General features: G+C 51.8%; 1 protein-coding gene across 4 annotated transcripts in view; it reads left to right on the top strand.

Annotated features, from left to right (window-relative positions):
- The first annotated feature begins 5,532 nt into the window (after positions 1-5,532).
- The window catches only part of mta2 (metastasis associated 1 family, member 2), a 72,241-nt gene continuing 59,209 nt past the window's right edge, over positions 5,533-18,564 (top strand). The window contains exon 1 of one of the 4 annotated variants that reach the window (XM_080183561.1): positions 5,533-5,693. In XM_080183561.1, the coding sequence (XP_080039687.1) occupies positions 5,666-5,693 (28 nt within the window). In that variant the 5' untranslated portion in view covers positions 5,533-5,665. The remainder of the gene's footprint in view (positions 5,694-18,564) is intronic. The other 3 variants (XM_080183560.1, XM_080183558.1, XM_080183559.1) reach the window with 3 other exon arrangements.

Raw genomic sequence — 18,564 nt, 5'->3', positions numbered from 1 at the left:
TTCTAAACTAGAACTTGGTCTAATCGACAGGTAAGAAACATTGTGTAAATGTGTGCATGACGTAATCACGGCACACACAAAACCATAGTTCCAGTGCAGAAAGAGGCCATTCAGCCCATCGTGTCTGCAGCAGCCGAGAGAGAAAATGAAAGCTAGTTGCTCATTTTAATCTAACTTTCCAGCATCTGCTGTGTAGCTTTGCAGGTTCAGATGCCTATCCAGTTACCTTTTTAACGGGTTGAGCGTTTCGGCCACAACCACCAACTTAGACAGTGAATTCCAGACAGCCAGCACCCTTTGGGTGAAAAGATCTTTCCTCATGTCCCCCCAATCCTTCTACCAATCACCTTAAATATATACCCACTGCTGATTGACCCCTCAGCCAAGGGGAAACTATACCTCCCTGTCTACCATGTCTAGCCCTGTCTCATAATTTTGTACACCAGAATCAGTCACTCCTTCATCAGCTCTGTTCCAAGTAAAACAACCCTAGCCTCTGCAATCTCTCTCACAGCTGTAATGTTAAGACCTGCACACTTGGCCTATTCCAAACTCAAGAACAGTGTCATGGGCGGTAAACACCACAACTCACAATACTTACTGAACTATCACTTTTGAAATCCATCGGCACAGTGGTTAGCACTGCTGCCTCACAGCACGAGGGTCCCGGATTCAATTCCCGGCTTGGGTCACTGTCTGCGTGGAGTCTGCACATTCTCCTCATGTCTGCGTGGGTTTCGTCCGTGTGCTCTGGTTTCCTCCTACAGTCTGAAAGACGAACAGGTTAGGTGGATTGGCTGTGCTAAATTCTCCTTCAGTGTACCCGAACAGGTGCTGGAGTATGGCGACAAGGGGAATTTTATTGCAGTGTTAATGTGAGCCTACCTTGTGACTAATAAATACACTTCAAACTTTAATAAAGATGTGTTTCCAAGGGAGCACTGTGCTGTTAGGGGGGTCAGTGCTGAGGGAGCGTCGCACTGTCAGCATGTCAGTGCTGAGGGAGCGCTGCACTGTTGGGAGGGGTCAGTGCTGAGGGAGTGCCACACTAGCGGAGGGTCAGTACTGATGGAGTGCAGCACTGGCAGAAGCTCAGTGCTGAGGGAGTGCCGCACTGGCAGAGGGTCAGTGCTGAGGGAGTGCCGCACTGGCAGGGGGTCAGTGCTGAGGGAGTGCCGCACTGGCAGAGGGTCGGTGCTGAGGGAGTGCTGCACCATGGGGGGGTCAGTACTGAGGGAGCACCACACAGTCAGAAGGTCAGTACTGAGGAAGTGCCGTACTGAGGGATAGTCAGTACTGAGGGAGTGCTGCACTGTCAGAGGGTTAGTACTGAGGCAGTGCAGCAGTCAGAGGATCAGTACTGAGGGAATGTTGCACTGTCAGATGGTCAGTACTGAGGGAGTGCCACACTGTCAGAGGGTCTGTACTGAAGGAGCGCCACACTGTCAGAGGGTCAATACTGATGGAGCACTGCGCTGTCAGAGGATCAGTACTGAGGGAGCGCCACATTATCAGAGGGTCAGTACTGAGGGAATGCCACACTGTTAGAGGGTCAGTGCTGAGGGAGTGCCACGCTGTCAAAGGATCAGTACAGAGGGAGTACTGCACTGTCAGACGGTCAGCACTAAGGGTGCACCTTACTGTCAGACGGTCAGTGTGAGGCAGCACCACACTGTCAGAGGATCAGTATTAAGGGAGCACCGCACTGTCAGAGAATCTGTACTAAGGGAGCACTCCACTGTCAGAGGGTCAGTGCTGAGGGAGTCCGCACAGTACTAAGGGAATGCCATACTGTCAGACAGTCAGTGCTGATGGAGTGCCAGTGTCAGAGGGTCTGTACTGAAGGAGCAGTGCACTGTCAGAGGGTCAGTACTATGGAGCGCCACACTGTCATAAGGTCAGTACTGACGGAGCACCACACTGAGGGTCAGTGTTGAGGGAGTGCCACACTGCCAGAGGATCAGTGCTGAAGAAGTGCCACACTGTCACAGGGTCAGTGCTGAGGGAGCGCCCCACACTGTAAGAGGGTCAGTGCTGAGGGTGTGCTGCCTGTCAGGGGGTCAGTGCTAAGGGAGTGCCGCACTGTCAGAGGGTCAGTACTGACGGAGTGGCGCACTGTGGGAGGGTCAGTATTGAGTGAGCACCGCACTGTCAGAGGGTCAATACTGAGGGAACACCACACTGTTAGAGGGTCAGGGCTGAGGGTGCACTGTACTGTCAGAGGGACAATACTGAGGGAGTGCCACACTGTTGAGGGTCAGTGCTGAGGGAGCGCCGCACTGTCAGAGGGTCAGTGCTGAGGGAGAGCCGCTTGTGTATATGGCGCAGTGTGTGTGTGTATATGGGGCACTCGGTGTATGTGTGTGTCTGTGTGGGGCAGTCAATGTGTATGTATGTGCGTGTATGGGGCAGTCAGATTGTGTGTGTGTGTGTATGAGGCAGTCAGTGTGTGTATACGTGAGCGTGTGGGTGTGTGTGTGTATATGGGGCTGTCAGTGTGTGTGTGTACATGGGGCTGTGTGTGTGTGCGTGCATGTATGGGGCAGTGTGTGTGTGTGAGTATGGGGCAGTCAGTGTGTGTGTTTGTGTGTTGTGAGTGTGTACGGGGAGGGTCAGGCTCTCCATTGCCGGGGTGACCCAGTAGGTAGGGGAAGGGTCAGGCTCTCCGTTGTCGGGGTGACCCGGGGCGGGGGGCATCAGGATCTCCATTGCCGGGGTGACCCAGGAGGGGAGTGGTCAGGCTCTCTGTTGCCAGGGTGACCCGGGGAGGGGAGGAGGCAAGCTTTCCGTTGCAAGGGTGACCCTGGGGTTAGGAGGGAGTTGTCAGGCTCTCCATTGCCAGGTGACCCTGGATAGGGGTGGGGTCAGGCTGTCCATTACCGGGGTGACCCTGAATGGGGGTTCAGGCTCTCCGTTGCTTGGGTGACCCTTGGGGGGAGGGGGGGTCAGGCTCTCTGTTGTCGGGGTGACCCGGGGAGGGGAGGAGGCAAGCTTTCCGTTGCAAGGGTGACCCTGGGGTTAGGAGGGAGTTGTCAGGCTCTCCATTGCCAGGTGACCCTGGATGGGGGTGGGGTCAGGCTGTCCATTACCGGGGTGACCCTGGATGGGGGGGGTCAGGCTCTCCATTGCCAGGGTGACCCTTGGGGGGGGGGGGGGGGGGGTCAGGCTCTCTGTTGTCGGGGTGACCCTTGGGGGGGGGGGTCAGGCTCTCTGTTGTCGGGGTGACCCTTGGGGGGGGGGGTCAGGCTCTCTGTTGTCGGGGTGACCCGGGAAGGGGGTCAGGCTCTCCGTTGCCAGGGTGACCGGGGTGGGGGGTCAGGCTCTCCAATGCCGGGGTGTCCCGGGGGGAGTGAGGTTCAGACTCTGTGGCCAGATGACCCTGGATGGGGGGGCGGGGTCAGGCTTTCCGTTGCCGGGGTGACCCGGGGGGGGGGCGCTCAGGATCTCTGTTGCCGGGGTGACCCGGGGGGGGGGTGGTCAGGATCTCTGTTGCCGGGGTGACCCGGGGGGTGCTCAGGATCTCTGTTGCCGGGGTGACCTGGGGGGGGGGGGGGGGGGTCAGGATCTCCGTTGCCGGGGTGACCCGGGACGGGAAGTGGGGGCAGGCTCTCGTTGCCGGGGTGACGGGTTTTTTTTAACCCTGGCGGTGCCGGACTCCCGGAACTGGCCCGGCGGCGGCTGACGTCACTGGGGGATCGCGCGAGGAAGAGGAAGGAGAGAAAGAGAGAAAAGAGAGAGAGAGAGAGAGAAGGGGAGAAGAGAGAGAGAGAGAGAGAGGGTAAAGAGAGAAAAGAGAGATAGAAACAGAAACAGGAGAGGGAGTGAGAGGGAAATAGACAGGAGAGAGAGAGAGAGGAGATAAAGAGAGACGGGGGGGTAGAGAGGGAGAGAAAGGACCCGGCGGGAGAGAGAGAGAGACACAGAGGGGGTGCGAGAGAGTGAGTGTGACAGGGCCCGGAGAGAGAGAGAGAGACCGCCCGTCCGGCCCCGACACTCCCGCTTCCGAGCCGGACACAGGAGTGGGGGGGTGGAATGGGGGTAAACTTCACCCCGGAGCGCTGCGCCTGAGACACCCCGGACACCCGGCGTGGGGGGGAGAGCAGGGACAGGACACCCGCGGGGAGCGGACACCCGGGGAGCGGAGACCCGGGAGCGGGGGAGGAGTGGAAGCCAGTGGCTACAGCCGGGCTGAGGGAGGGGAGGGGAAGTGAGGAAACCGGGCGCTCGCTCCGCTCCCGGGTCAGCGCTCCGATCCCGGCCGGCAAACGGCAGCCTGCCTCCCGGCGGGGGGGGGAGAAGATCAGCGGTATAGCTGCCCCAGCACTCATCCTCTCGTCCCTCGTTCACTCACTCCGTCACTCCCTCCCTCACTATCTCCTCACTCTCTCTCACCTCGCACTCACCTCGACAGGAGGAACGCGTGCGGAGCAGCCCCAGCACTACGGCCCGGCGGGGGGTGAACTCCCTCACACTCTCCCCTCACCCTCTCCCCTCACCCCTGCGCTGTCCCCTCACCCTCACACTGCACACCCCCCGCACCCCCGGGACTCTTAACGGCCTGCCTCGCGCTCCCGGCTTCCACTGGGACTAACCGCCGCCCCGCGCGCCGCCCGCTCCCGGGTCAACGTTCCATCGCCAACCGCCAGCCCGCGCTCGCGCTGCCGACCCCTCACCCACAGAGACAGACCCAGTGATCGAGAGCCCCCCCCCCCCCGCACCCTTACAGAGAGAGAGAGACCCCCCCCTGCACCCACAGAGACAGACCCAGTGACAGAGACCCCTCTGCACCCACAGAGACAGACCCAGTGACAGAGACCCCCCTGCACCCACAGAGACAGACCCAGTGACAGAGACCCCCCTGCACCCACAGAGACAGACCCAGTGACAGAGACCCCCCCTGCACCCACAGAGACAGACCCAGTGACAGAGACCCCCCCCTACACCCACAGAGACCCAGACACAGATCCAGAGAGAAACAACCCTGCACCCACAGAGAAAGATCCAGAGAGACAGAGCCAGTGACAGAGACCCCCCCCACACACCCAGAGAGACAGAGCCAGTGCCAGAGAACCCCCCCCATACCCAGAGAGAGAGAGAGACTCCCCCGCACCCAGAGACAGACCCAGTGACAGAGACATCCCTGCACCAGAGAGACAGACCCAGTGACAGAGACCCAGAGAGGGAGATACACCCCTGCACCTAGACAGTGACACAGTGAGACAGACCCCCCCCCGGCACCCCCACAGACCCAGTGAGAGAGATCCCCCTGCACCCACACAGAGATCCAGAGACAGACACCTGTGCACCCAGAGAGACCACCCCCTGCACCACACAGAGACCCAGACCCAGACACCTCTGCAGCCACCCAGAGAGAGAGAGTCAGAACCAGAGACAGAAAGACCCCTTGCACCCAGACAGAGAGAGGGACCCCCTACATCCCCATCTCTCCCCCATTGCATCCAGAGAGACCGACTCCCTCCCCCCCCAACCCAGGCGGAGAGACCCCCATTGCACCCGGCCTCCTGCTGCTGAGAGAGGGAAAGCTCCCCACCCCCTCTGTCTCTCTCTGTTACCCCTCCCCATCACTGCCTAAAGCCCCATCTTCAGGAGGTTAGCCGAGGGGAGGAAGAGCGGTGAGGGAGTGAGGTGTCGGAGGCGCAGGGAGATGGCAGCCAACATGTACAGAGTCGGAGGTGAGTGAGAACCCCATCTGGGGCATTAACTTTCTGTGTTTCTGTCTGTGTGGGTACTGAACCGGTGGTTGGTGGGGGGGAAATGAGGGGAAACAGGAAAGCACACCTCACAACACGAGGCAGAGTTGCAGGGGCAAGCGGAGGGAGGCAATGGACACCAATACGCAGGGGGTAAAGGAGCAACAGATGAATGGAAATTGGCAGCAAAAGATGGTGCCTGGAGGAAATTGGGGTTTGGGACAGGGATCAGGAAGAATTTGAGGTTCTGGGATGGGGGTCGGAAAGAAATTTTGGTCGGGGGTCAGGAGAAACTGGGGTCTGGGATCCTGAGAAGGGAGGGAAGAGAATTGGGGCCTGGGATCCTGAGAGGGGGCGGAGAGAATTGGGGCCTGGGATCCTGGGGGGGATGGGGTGGAGAGAATTGGGGCCTGGGATCCTGGGGGGGGGTGGGGGGGGGCAGGGTGGAGAGAATTGGGGTCTGGGATCCTGGGGGGAAGGTGGGGGTTTGGGGAGAATTGGGGTCTGGGATCCTGACCGGGGCGGGGGGGAGGGGAGAATTGGGGTCTGGGATTCTGAAGGGGGTGGGGGGGGGGGGGGGGCGAGGGGAGAATTGGGGTCTGGGATCTTGGGGGGGGGTGGGGGGGTGAGGGGAGAATTGGGGTCTGGGATCCTGAGGGGGGTGGGGGGGTGAGGGGAGAATTGGGGTCTGGGATCCTGAGGGGGGTGGGGGGGTGAGGGGAGAATTGGGGTCTGGGATCCTGAGGGGGGTTGGGGGGGGAGGGGAGAATTGGGGTCTGGGATCCTGAGGGGGCTTGGGGGGGGTGAGGGGAGAATTGGGGTCTGGGATCTTGGGGGGGGGGTGAGGGGAGAATTGGGGTCTGGGATCCTGAGGGGGGTTGGGGGGGGAGGGGAGAATTGGGGTCTGGGATCCTGAGGGGGGTTGGGGGGGAGGGGAGAATTGGGGTCTGGGATCCTGAGGGGGGTTGGGGGGGAGGGGAGAATTGGGGTCTGGGATTCTGAAGGGGGTGGGGGGGGGGGCGAGGGGAGAATTGGGGTCTGGGATCCTGAGGGGGGTTGGGGGGGGAGGGGAGAATTGGGGTCTGGGATCCTGAGGGGGCTTGGGGGGGGTGAGGGGAGAATTGGGGTCTGGGATCTTGGGGGGGGGTGAGGGGAGAATTGGGGTCTGGGATCCTGAGGGGGGTTGGGGGGGGAGGGGAGAATTGGGGTCTGGGATCCTGAGGGGGCTTGGGGGGGGTGAGGGGAGAATTGGGGTCTGGGATCCTGAGGGGGGTTGGGGGGGGGGAGGGGAGAATTGGGGTCTGGGATCCTGAGGGGGCTTGGGGGGGGAGGGGAGAATTGGGGTCTGGGATCCTGAGGGGGGTTGGGGGGGGGGAGGGGAGAATTGGGGTCTGGGATCCTGAGGGGGGTTGGGGGGGGGAGGGGAGAATTGGGGTCTGGGATCCTGAGGGGTGTTGGGGGGGGAGGGGAGAATTGGGGTCTGGGATCCTGAGGGGCGTTGGGGGGGGAGGGGAGAATTGGGGTCTGGGATCCTGAGGGGGGTTGGGGGGGAGGGGAGAATTGGGGTCTGGGATCCTGAGGGGGGTTGGGGGGAGGGGAGAATTGGGGTCTGGGATCCTGAGTGGGGGGAGGGGAGAATTGCGGTCTGGGATCCTGAGTGGGGGGGGGGGGTGGGTGGAGAATTGGGTTCTGGGATCCTGAGGTGGGGACGGGGGGGGAGATAATTGGGTTCTGGGATCCTGAGGTGGCGGGGGGGCGGGGGAGATAATTGGGGTCTGGGATCCTGGGAGGGCGTGGGGGGGAGAGAATTGGGGTCTGGGATCCTGGGGGGTACGGGGGAGAGAATTGGGGTCTGGGACCCTGGGGGGGGGGAATTGGGGTCGGGGTCAGGTGGGGGGGGGGGGGAATTGGGATTTGAGATCTGGGTAGGAATTGGACTTGAGTGCAGCCGAATCTAAGGAACGTCAAACATAATTCCAGGATGAGAGGCTGAAAGAGATGGAAAGATGTGAGTGTGAAGCTTTTACACCATGAAGGCAAGTGGAGCGGAGGAACTGCTAAGCGATTTAGTTAGGGATAAATGAGCCAGGATCGAAAAGGCAGCCACCCTGGGGGCGGGAGGGGGGAAATGTGTACAGTCAGGGCGAGGGGGTGGTGAGAGGAGGCAGAGAGGGAGGATGAGTTATTTGCCTTGCAGTACAGAGAGCAAGTTACACGTTCAAAAATCAGTGGATTAGCAAGGCAGAGCAGTTGAAATGTAGCAAGAGCTGGAAAGCTGTCAAGAATCAAGGGTAAAACCAGTGTCATTAGAACTCCCTGAACCCTGGGGAAAGGATCGCAAGAGTTTGTGTGTATGTGTGTGTGTTTGTGGAACATTACAGAGTGAAGTTGCATTTGAAAGAATCCTGTCACAGATCCTAGCCAATTATCATCGTAAACCACGATAAGGGTTCCCCTACATTCACACAGGCTGTGGCTGCTGTCTGGAAATGTTAATGGCCCTGATCTCTCTCAACCAACTTAAATCCAAACAAAATACAAACGACTATCTAGTGTAGAGAGCGAGAAGGTTTTGGGCAAAGCAGCTTTGGGGAATTAAAACACTCGCCTAGCGCAGGCAACTTGATGAGAAAGCTTGAGTGGGCTTCACAGCTGTGGGGGTATTTGCACTCTGCCTGAGTTCAGGTTATATAATCGGCAGCCTTCAGGCCTGATCTATAAGGCCTCTGACCCCACAAGAGAGAATCAGGAAATTGAGGGATTGCTGGCTTTTATCTGTGACGGGATTTCAGCAATGAGGCGTGAGTGAAGACTAAAACAGTCGGGTGTCCAAGCACTCTGCCATTCTTGGCCTGAATGGATAAAATGATGGACATGCTTAATGTGAGGACATTAAGAGAACTGGGCTCCCAGTCTGTTACTTCCTTTTCTAAATGCTGGATTAATGGAGTATTAGTAATCATGTTGTGAATCTCTCTCCTTTCCCCTCCACAAACCATTGTTCTGTGTCACTTTACGTCACTCATGCAGTAGTTGGGGAGAAACTCTTTTTCACATCTGGTTACATGTGATTCCCACGTACTGTCCTGGGAGTGAAAAAATTCAGGACCAATAAGATGAAAAGATAGGCTGGAAATCTCCATTATCCCATAACTCCACCCGCACTCCCCACCGCCACCGTTCCCTAAAACCCTCCCTGCTACAGGGAGTGAGCACCCATCTGGGAAGTCCACTGGATGATTCAGTAATATCTAGGAAGATGTTTGCTTTCTACCTAATACAATCCCAGACTAGAACAGATCCAACTCCATCCTGAAGACAGGGGCACATTTAAAATCAGTTTCTTTATTCAATTCTGGCGGTGTGGTGTGTGCCCCTTTGGCGTGGGCCTTGATGGCGGTGCAAGGCGCCCCTTTGGCATGGGCCCTGATGGCGGTGCTGGAATGAGAACCTTTTTCTATCAGTGGGTTTTGAGTCTTTGGCTGTCTCTTTCTCCAGGCAGTGAGGAGATGTATTATTGAATATTTTAAAAGCAGTACTCGATGGACTTTGCAGAGGCAGGGTAGAGTCATAGAAGTTTGCAGCATGGAAACAGACCCTTTGGCTCAACTTGTCCATACTGCTCCTTTATTTAACCCCTAAGCTAATCCCAATTGCCTGTATTTGGCCATATCCCTCTATACCCATTTTACCCCTGTAACTGTCATCATTCTTTTTAAAAGACAAAATTGTATCCGCCTCTAGTACTACCTCTGCAAGTTGTTCCAGAGACTAACCACCCTCTGTGTGGAAAAAATTGCCCCTCTGGACACTTTTGTATCTCTTCCCCTTTCACCTTAAACCTATGCCCTCTAGTTTTAGACTCCCCTATCTTTGGGAAAAGATATTGACTGTCTAGCTGATCTATATCCCTCATTATTTTATAGACCTTTATAAGATCACCCCTCAGCCCCTTAACACTCCAGCGAATGAAGTCCCAATCTATTCAGCCTCTCTTTATAAAACAAACCATCATAGTCATAGAGATTTCCAGCATGGAAACAGGCCCTTCGGCCCAACTTATCCATGCCGCCCTTTTTTTTTTAAATGCCTAAGCTAATCCCAATTGCCCGCATTTGACCTATACCCCTATATACCGATCGTACTATGTAACTATCCAAATGCTTTTTAAAAGATAAAATTGCACCCACGTCGTCTACTACCTCTGGCAGCTTGTTCCAGAACTCATCACCATCTATGTGAAAGAATTGCCCATTGGACACTTTTTTGTATCTCTCCCCTCTCACCACAAACTTATGCCCTCTAGTTTTAGACTTTCCCTGCCTTTGGGAAAAGATATTGACTATCTACCTTGTCTATGCTCATTATTTTGTAGACCTCTTAAGGTCACCCCTCAGCTTCCTACGCTCCAGAGAAAAATTTCCCAGTCTGTTTAGCCTCTCCTTATAACTTAATCCATCAAGTCCTGGTAAAATCCTAGTAAATCCTTTCTGCACTCTTTCTAGTTTAATAATATCCTTTCTATAATAGGGTGACCAGAATTGCACACAGTATTCCAAGTGTGGCCTTACCAATGTCTTGTACAACTTCAACAAGACGTCCCGACTCCTGTATTCAATATTCTGACCGATGAAACCAAGCATGCCAAATGTCGTCTTCACCACTCTGTCCACCTGTGACTCCACTTTTAAGGAATTATAAACATGTACCCTTAGATCTCTTTGTTTTATAAGTCTCCCCAATGCCCTACCATTAACTGAGTAAGTTCTGCCCTGATTTGATCTACCAAAATGCATCACCTCACATTTACCTAAACTAAACACCATCTGCCATTCATTGGCCCAATTGATCAAGATGCCATTACAATCCTGGACAACATTCTTCACTGTCCACTATACCACCAATCTTGGTGTCATCTGCAAACTTGCTAACCATGCCTATTAAATTCTCATCTAAACCATTAATGTAAATGACAAATAACATTGGACCCAACAATCCCTGAGGCACACTGCTGGTCATGGGCCTCCTGAAAAACAACCTTTTACAATCACCCTCTGACTTCTGTCATCAAGCCAGTTTTGTATCATTTAGCTACTTCACCCTGGATCCTGTGAGATGTAATCTTTTGCAACAACCTACCATGTGTTACCTTGTCAAACACCTTGCTAAAGTCCATTTGGACAACATCAACTGCACTGCCTTCATCTACCTTCTTGTTATCCCTTCAAAAATCAAATTTGTGAGACATGATTTTCCACTCTCAAAACCGTGCTGACTGTTCCTAATCGGTCCTTGCCTCTCTAAATGCCTGTAAATCCTGTCTCCCAAAATACCTTCTAACAACTTGCCCATTACAGATGAGGCTCACCGGCCTGTAGTTCCCAGGCTTTTCCCTGCAGCCCTTAAACAAAGGCACGACATTTGCCATCCTCCAATTTTCGGGCACCTCACCTGTGACTATCAATGATTCAAGTATCTCTGCTAGGGGACCCGCAATTTCCTCCCTAGCCTCCCACAATGTCCTGGGATACACTTCATTAGGTCCTGAGGATTTATCTACTTTGTGCTTTAAGACTTCTAGCACCTCCTTTCTGTAATATGTACATTCCTCAAGACATCACTGTTTATTTTCCCAAGTTCCCTAACGTCCATGCTTTCCTCAACAGTAAACACTGATAAGAAATATTCATTTAGGATCTCGCCCATCTCTTGTAGATACGCACATAGATGACTTTGTTGATCCTTAAGAGGTCCTACTCTCTTCCTTGTTACTCTTTTTGCTCTTTATGTATTTGTAGAATCTCTTTGGATTCTCCTTTGCCTTTTCTGCCAAAACAATCTCATGTCCCTTTTTGCCCTCCTGACTTCTCTCTCAACTCTATTCCTTCAACTCCTGTACTCTTGAAGGGATCCACTTGATCCCAGCTGCATATGCATGTCATGTGCCTCCTCCTTCTTGACCAGGACCTCAATATCACAAGTCATCCAGGGTTCCTGACTTCTGCCAGCCTTGCCCTTCACGCTAATGTGCTTGCCCTGAATCCTGGTAACACACTTTTGAAAGCATGCCACTTACCAGACATCCCTTTGCCTTCCCACAGACTCCCCCAATTAACTTTTGGAAATTCCTGCCTAATACCATCAAAATTGGCCTTGCCCCAATTTAGAATTTTAACTTTGGGCCAGATGTATCATTCTCCATAACTACCTTAAAACTAATAGAATTATGGTCACTGGTCCCAAAGTGATTCCGCACTAACACTTCTGTCACCTGCCCATCCTTATTTCCCAAGAGGAGGACAAGTTTTGCCCCCCTCTCTAGTCAGGCCATCCACATAGTGAATGAGAAATTCCCCCTGAATACACTCAACAGATTTATGTCTCTCTCCAAGCCCCTAATACTATGGCTGTCCCAGTCAATGTTGGGAAAGTTAAAATCCCCTACTATTACGACCCCATTTTTCTTGGAGCTATCCGTCATCTCCTTACATATTTGCTCCTCAATTTACCACCGACTATTTGGGGGGCCTATAGTACAACACTATCAAAGTGATTTTCCCCCTTCTTATTTATAGTTCTACCCGTATAGACTCAGTGGGTGAACCCTTGGATATATCCCCTCTCAGTACTGCCATGACGTTTTCCTTAATCAAAAGTGCAACTCCCCCTCCTCTCTTGCCTTCTGTTCTATCTTTCCTAAAGCAAAGATAGCTGGGAATGTGGAATTGAGGGTGCAGTCAAATCCACCATAATTTTATTGGAAGGGGGGAGCAGGGTCGAGGGGCAACATTTCGTACTGCTGCAGTTAATTTGGATGTTGGCACATACTGTTCATTGCATGGCACTGCTTCTGAGAGCTTCATTGGACTGGTAGTATTTACAGTGAGGGGGGGTGTCTCTGGGAGTGTTGGTATTTACAGTGAGGGAGGTTTCGGAGTGTTAATATTTACAGTGATGGAGTCTCTGGGAGTCTGTGTCGGAGAATCTCTGGGAATGTGTCTATATTTATCGGGGAATCTCTGGGAATGTATTTGCAGGGAGAAACCAGGAATTTTTATGTATTTATAGGAGGATCGATTGGAGAGTGTTGGTATTTTCTGGGGGTTCCCTGGGATTTTAGCAGTATGTGGCAATGGTTTATGTGACTTTTAACATACTGAATAATTAGCAACCACAGCTGTCCCTGTTGTTGGAATTCCAGGTAATCTTAGACAAGAGCTTTATTTCCCCCTCTTAATCCTATCTATCGTTTCCCAGCACGGCAACTGGCTTTCTTTTTTAAAAAAATCTTTTCCTCCAGATTGCTTCACGTCTTTCTGGAGATAGTTTTGTCAAATCTTTTCCGTTCTCAACAGGTGAATGTGGATCTGTGGCATCAGCAGCAGGAAGAGATTGGGTCAGGGTTAATGCATCTGTGACCCCCTCAGCTGGGGCAGCAGTGCGGCTTCTGTAACTGTTAGAGTTTCCCCCAACACCTCGAGAAATGCTCCAACTGAAGGGGCCCAAGCGGCTAACTGTGCCTATGCAGCTCTGTTAGTTCCAGTCACCCCATTCTTTCTCCATTGCTCTTTTTCAAGATGAGTAGTGATTCTGATAAGAGCAGATATTGAGAAATTATTCCTTCTGGTGAGGGCCCCTCAAATCAAATCTTGGCAAAAATGTAGATGGGTGAGATGAGAAATCTGATCAGAGTTATCCAAATTTGGAATGCTCTGTCTGAAAACTTTGTTAATCCCAATTCCAGCTACAACTGAAAAGGAAGTTGAACAACTTGCTGAGGGTGGAGAGCTTAGAGTTAGAAAGTGTGGGATATAGGCTAATCATGACTGCTCTTTCAAAGAACCAGCATAGTGGTCTGACTGGCCTATACTAAACTTTCTATAATTCTACCTTTATATCCAATTCCCTTTGAAAGTTCTATTGAATCTGCTTCCCTTTGAGGCAGCGCCTTCCAGATCACGACTCGCTGTGTACATATGTTAAAAAAAATTCTCCTCATCTCTCCTTCCGGTCCTTTTCCTGATTCTCTTCAATCTGTGTACCCCTCTGGTTACCCACCCTCCTAACACTGGAAACACTTTCTCATTCACTCTGTCCAAACCCTTTCTGATTCTGAATGCCTCGATTCAATCTTCCCCTTAACCTTCCCTGCTCTAAGGAGTACAATCCCAGCTTCTCCCAGTCCCTCCACATTAACTGAAGTCCCTCATCCCTGATCCCGTGCTTGTATATCTCCTTCCGCACCTTCTCCAAGGTCTTGGCATCCTTCCTAAAGTGTGGGGCCTGGAATTGGACTGGATATTCCAACTGGATTCTAACTAGTGTTGAGAAAGATTCGGGTCAAGGTCCGTTCCCAAGATGATTTGAACTGAAGAGTCAGTGTCAGGAATAGGGCAGGCTCTGACTGATAATACCCTGGGCGTTGACACTCTCAGGCACAACTACTGGAATGGTCACTCGGCCAAGAGTGGGTGTTGTCTATGGAGCCATGAGTCACTACCTATGGACGGAGAGGAAATACTTGTAGGGGCAAGAGGAGGGAATGCATGTATGACCTGCAGAAAATAGTGCGTGGGATATGGAAGCATTTCAGCTCCACTTGTTGCCCTGCCCCTATGAGGGCTGATGGTGAGGATGGTGTTGTGACAGAGCTGTTGTGGAGTGGGAAGGAGTGTGTTGGGGTTGGGGGGGTGGTGGCAGGAACAAGCGGTGCTGTGTTGGTTTCGTACTGCGACGTGGTGTAAATTGAAAGAGGGCTTCCTGTAATTGTGTATGAAATGGTTGCCTTGTTTGTTTTCTCATGCGGCACAGGCCCCCCTTTTTTCTATTTGAAGGGTTAATGGTATCCCAAGGCAAATGCGGGGTATGTGTGTGTTTTGTGCAATGGCACTGTGTCTGGGTGTAAACACCTGTTTCCCAAGTGGGGGAGTGTAAGATTGGGGGGGAGGGGGGGTGATAGTCCCTGCAGAACCATTCTTATTGAGCCCAGCCAGCTGTTGGCTTTCAATTCTGTTTCTAAAATAAAGAAGCACGTACACTTTGCTGCTTTCTGTACCTTCAGTTGTTGCTGTGCAGGCATCCGGTCAAGTAAAATTTTCTTAGTAATTTTTTTCTTCTGCTTCCTTCCTGTCCCTAATTTTTTTCACCTCTCCTGAAAAATGCTGTGTTATCTCTTTGGCACCCTGCCCTTTATTCAGTGAGTGTCAGCAGGCTAATCAACTGTTAAGGGCATCACAGCTGAGCCCAAGCTTGCATTTGCCCCCAAGTCCACTCACTGGCTGCTGAATAGTGTCCCCCCTCCTGCCCACTGCCCTCACAACCCATGTAATTTAGAACACAACCTAATTGCAGCACCCACAACTACCCCAACCGTGTGAGAGAGCTCCATGTAGAGCCAGTGGGTGAGCGTATTTTTAATGCCTCATTAGTTGTTACATGTATTTTTGTTAAGCTGTTTGCGTCTCTTTCCAAGCTCCTCCGTGCCAACCTTGGGTGACTTGCCAGATGTGAAGTGCACCTTGTCTGGCTCACCTCACATCAACAATTATATTTCTTTGTCAGTATCCAGTGACCAGGGTGTGAAAGTGAACAGCGTAGAGGAGCATAGTGTGAGATTCCATATCCCCCTTCATTCAGCGCATGCTTGTGAGTTTGTGGTCAGCTGTAGCTCAGTAAGTCTGTGATCTTGAATCAGAATTGTGGGATTTGAACTGTACAAACCAGGGAATAGTTTGGAGGGCCACTACTGAGAGAGTGCTGCAGCACTGGGACAGACCAAGGGAGCATTACATGTTGGAGGGTCAGGACCTAGAGTGCACCACCTTATCAGAGGATTAGTATTGATGGAGTGTCGGAGGGCCGCTCTGTCGGAGGGTCAGTGATGAGGGAGCGCTGCATTGTCAGAGGGATAATATTTTGGGGTGTGGTACCAAGCCAAGGCTTGGTTGACGTCAGTAGATTCCTGATCACTGTGCTCTCTTGCTATCTTGCCCAACATTCAGCCCCCTGGCAATGCCTCAAGGAAAAGAAACAAGCTTTGGTCACCTGCCCTAATGTTTCTTCCTTCGGTATGTCAGCCAGGTTGTGTGTGTAATTTACACTTGCGTGTTGAGACATGTGACTGTTAGAGGTGCTAAATAACATTGTTGTTAGACTGTGTGCTTCGCCTTTCCCATTTCGAGGTTGCTCCTGGATTTTAAGAGTGGATTCTCGAGTTTCTGACAGTGCTGGTCTGTAACTCTTCGTTGGGTCAGGGTGTGTAAGAGTGTTTCCCCAGTGACTCATCTTTCTAGCTTGTTTATCCTTCACATTCATTGCCCCTGGATAAATGCCTCAGTCTGCTTGATCCTGGTTTAGAGAAGAAACTCCCTGGTGGAGAATCTAGAGACTGGACACTCTCCCTGTGAACTGAGCAGGAGAGCAAAGCACTGTGGATACTGGCAATCTGAAATAAAACTCAGTGTAGAAACACCTTGTATCATAGAATCCCTGCAGTACAGAAGCAGACCATTTGGCCCATTGAGCCTGCACCAACAACAAATCCAGCCTATCACCGTAACCCCACAACCTAACCCGCGTATTTTTGAGTGAGAATTCTGCTGAGGTTTCTGAATCCCTGATTTCCCGTGCTGATAAAAGGTATATTCTCTGCTGGGTTACAGTTTTTGGAAATCCCTCCCTTACAGCTCATCGTGTCTGTGCCAGCTGTTTAAAAGATCAGTTTAATCAGAGGCACTACCCCTTCCCCACCCTGTTCTTTCCCCCATAGCCCTTCAAATGTTTTCTCCATGTATTCTCCAATTCCCCCTTTTAAAAGTTCCTATTGAATCTGCTTCCACTGTCAGGTCACAACAACTCACAAAAAACATTGTCCTCGTCTCCCTGGCAGGCCCTTTGATTTTTAATCTGTTTCCCTTGGAATACCCACCATCCTACCACTGTATGTCCTCTCATTTATCCTCATAATTTACAGCACCAATCGCTTCTCTACTTTTAAACCACTCCAGTTTCTCCTCATAACCCAGCCCTGGTATCACACTGCATTGCAACATTCATTCTTTCACATTTGTTTGAGCTGGTCTGCCATGGTGCTGTGGGAGGGAGTGATTACTTATCTGCTCTGTCACCTTTAAGTTTTAAAGTTTATTTATTAGTCACAAGTAGGCTTACATTAACACTGCAATGAAGTTGCTGTGAAATTCCCCTAGTCACTACACTCCGGCACCTGTTGGGGTCAATGCGCCCTAACCTGCACATCTTTCAGACTGTGGGAGGAAACCAGAGCACCTGGAGGGAACCCACGCAGACACTGTGAGACATCAATGCTAACCCACTTTGCCACCATGCCACCCCAGGTGCCTGGCACTGTGAAGCAGCAGTGCCAGTCACTGCCATCATGCTGCCCAGGTCCCTGGCAGTGAGGCAGTAGTGCTAACCAGAGTGCTGCCCCGAATCCCTGGCGCTGAGAGGCAGCAGTGCTAACCACTGTTCTGACCCAGTCCCTGGCACTGTGAGGCAGCAGTGCTAACCACTGTGTCACCATGCCACCCAGCTCAGATAACATGTGGAGAAAGTGGTCCAAATTATAGTTGGACATGCACGTTCTCCCTGTGACTGCGTGGGTTTCCTCTGGGCGCTCCGGTTTCCTCCCACACTCCAAAGATGTGCGGATTAAGTGGACCGACCATGCTAAATTGCCCCTTAATGGCAAGGGGCATTAGCAGGGTAAATATGAGGGGTTACAGGGTTAGGGCCTGGGTGCGATGTTGTCAGTGCAGTCTCCTGGGGCTGAATGGCCTCCTCCTCCTCCTGCACTGTAGGGATTCTATGATTACTCTAGGTTGACATCCACTTGGTTGATCCTCACACCCTATTAACATTCTTCCAGGGTCAGTAAAAACAGGAAATAACTGGGGGGGTTTTGCTCGTTTTGTATCTGTTTAAAGGATCATTCAGTTTTGATTTGATGTTTCATACAAGGTCGACTAATTAGATAGGCAGAGAGAGAGAAGAGCAGCAAGCAAGAGAGCTAGTAGTGAAGGATGGGTGAATGGAAAACATCTTTGGTGAGCAGATAGTGGTTCATGGTGCACAGTCAGGGCATCAAGGCCCCAAAGTCCTCTATACACTTCCGTTTCTTGCTGAACTGTGTAGACCCAGAGATAGCAACAAAATTTTTTCAGCCTCTCTAATCCAATTCAGGTGGGAGCTGTAAAATAAATGGCAGAACCATCAGGAGCATAGAGACACAAAGATCTGGGAGTACATGTCTACACATCCTTAAAAGTGGCAGCACAGGTGGAAAAGGTGATGAAGAAAGCATATGGCATGCCTGTCTTTATCGGTTGGGGCATTGAGTATAAAAGTTGACAAATTATGTTACAGTTGTATAAAACGTTGGTTAGGCCACACTTGGGATAGTGTGTCCAATTCTGGTCACCACACTCCCAGAAGAATGTGGAGGCTTTGGAGAGAGTGCAGAAAAGGTTTACCAGGATGTTGCCTGGTAGGGAGAGTATTAGTTATGAGGAGAGATTGAATAAACTGGGATTGTTCTATCTGGAAAGACAGAGGCTGAGGGGCGACTATAGAAGTTTATAAAATTATGAGAGGTATAGATAGGGTGAACAGTTGGAAGCTTTTCCCAGGGTGGAAATGACAATTACAAGGGGGCACAAGTTCAAGATAACGGGGGAAAGGTTCAGTGGAGATGTGCAGGGGAAGGTTTTCACACAGAGGGTGGTGGGAGCCTGGAATGCACTGCCAAGTGAGGTGGTTGAGGCAATTACGTTAGTCGCATTTAAGACTTGTCTTGATAGACATATGAACAGACAGGGAATAGAGGGATATAAGC

Source organism: Carcharhinus amblyrhynchos, unplaced genomic scaffold, assembly GCF_965287045.1.
Source record: "Carcharhinus amblyrhynchos unplaced genomic scaffold, sCarAmb.v2.hapA chromosome_331, whole genome shotgun sequence".
NCBI lineage: Eukaryota > Metazoa > Chordata > Chondrichthyes > Carcharhiniformes > Carcharhinidae > Carcharhinus > Carcharhinus amblyrhynchos.
This window is presented reverse-complemented; position numbering and strand designations above follow the sequence as displayed.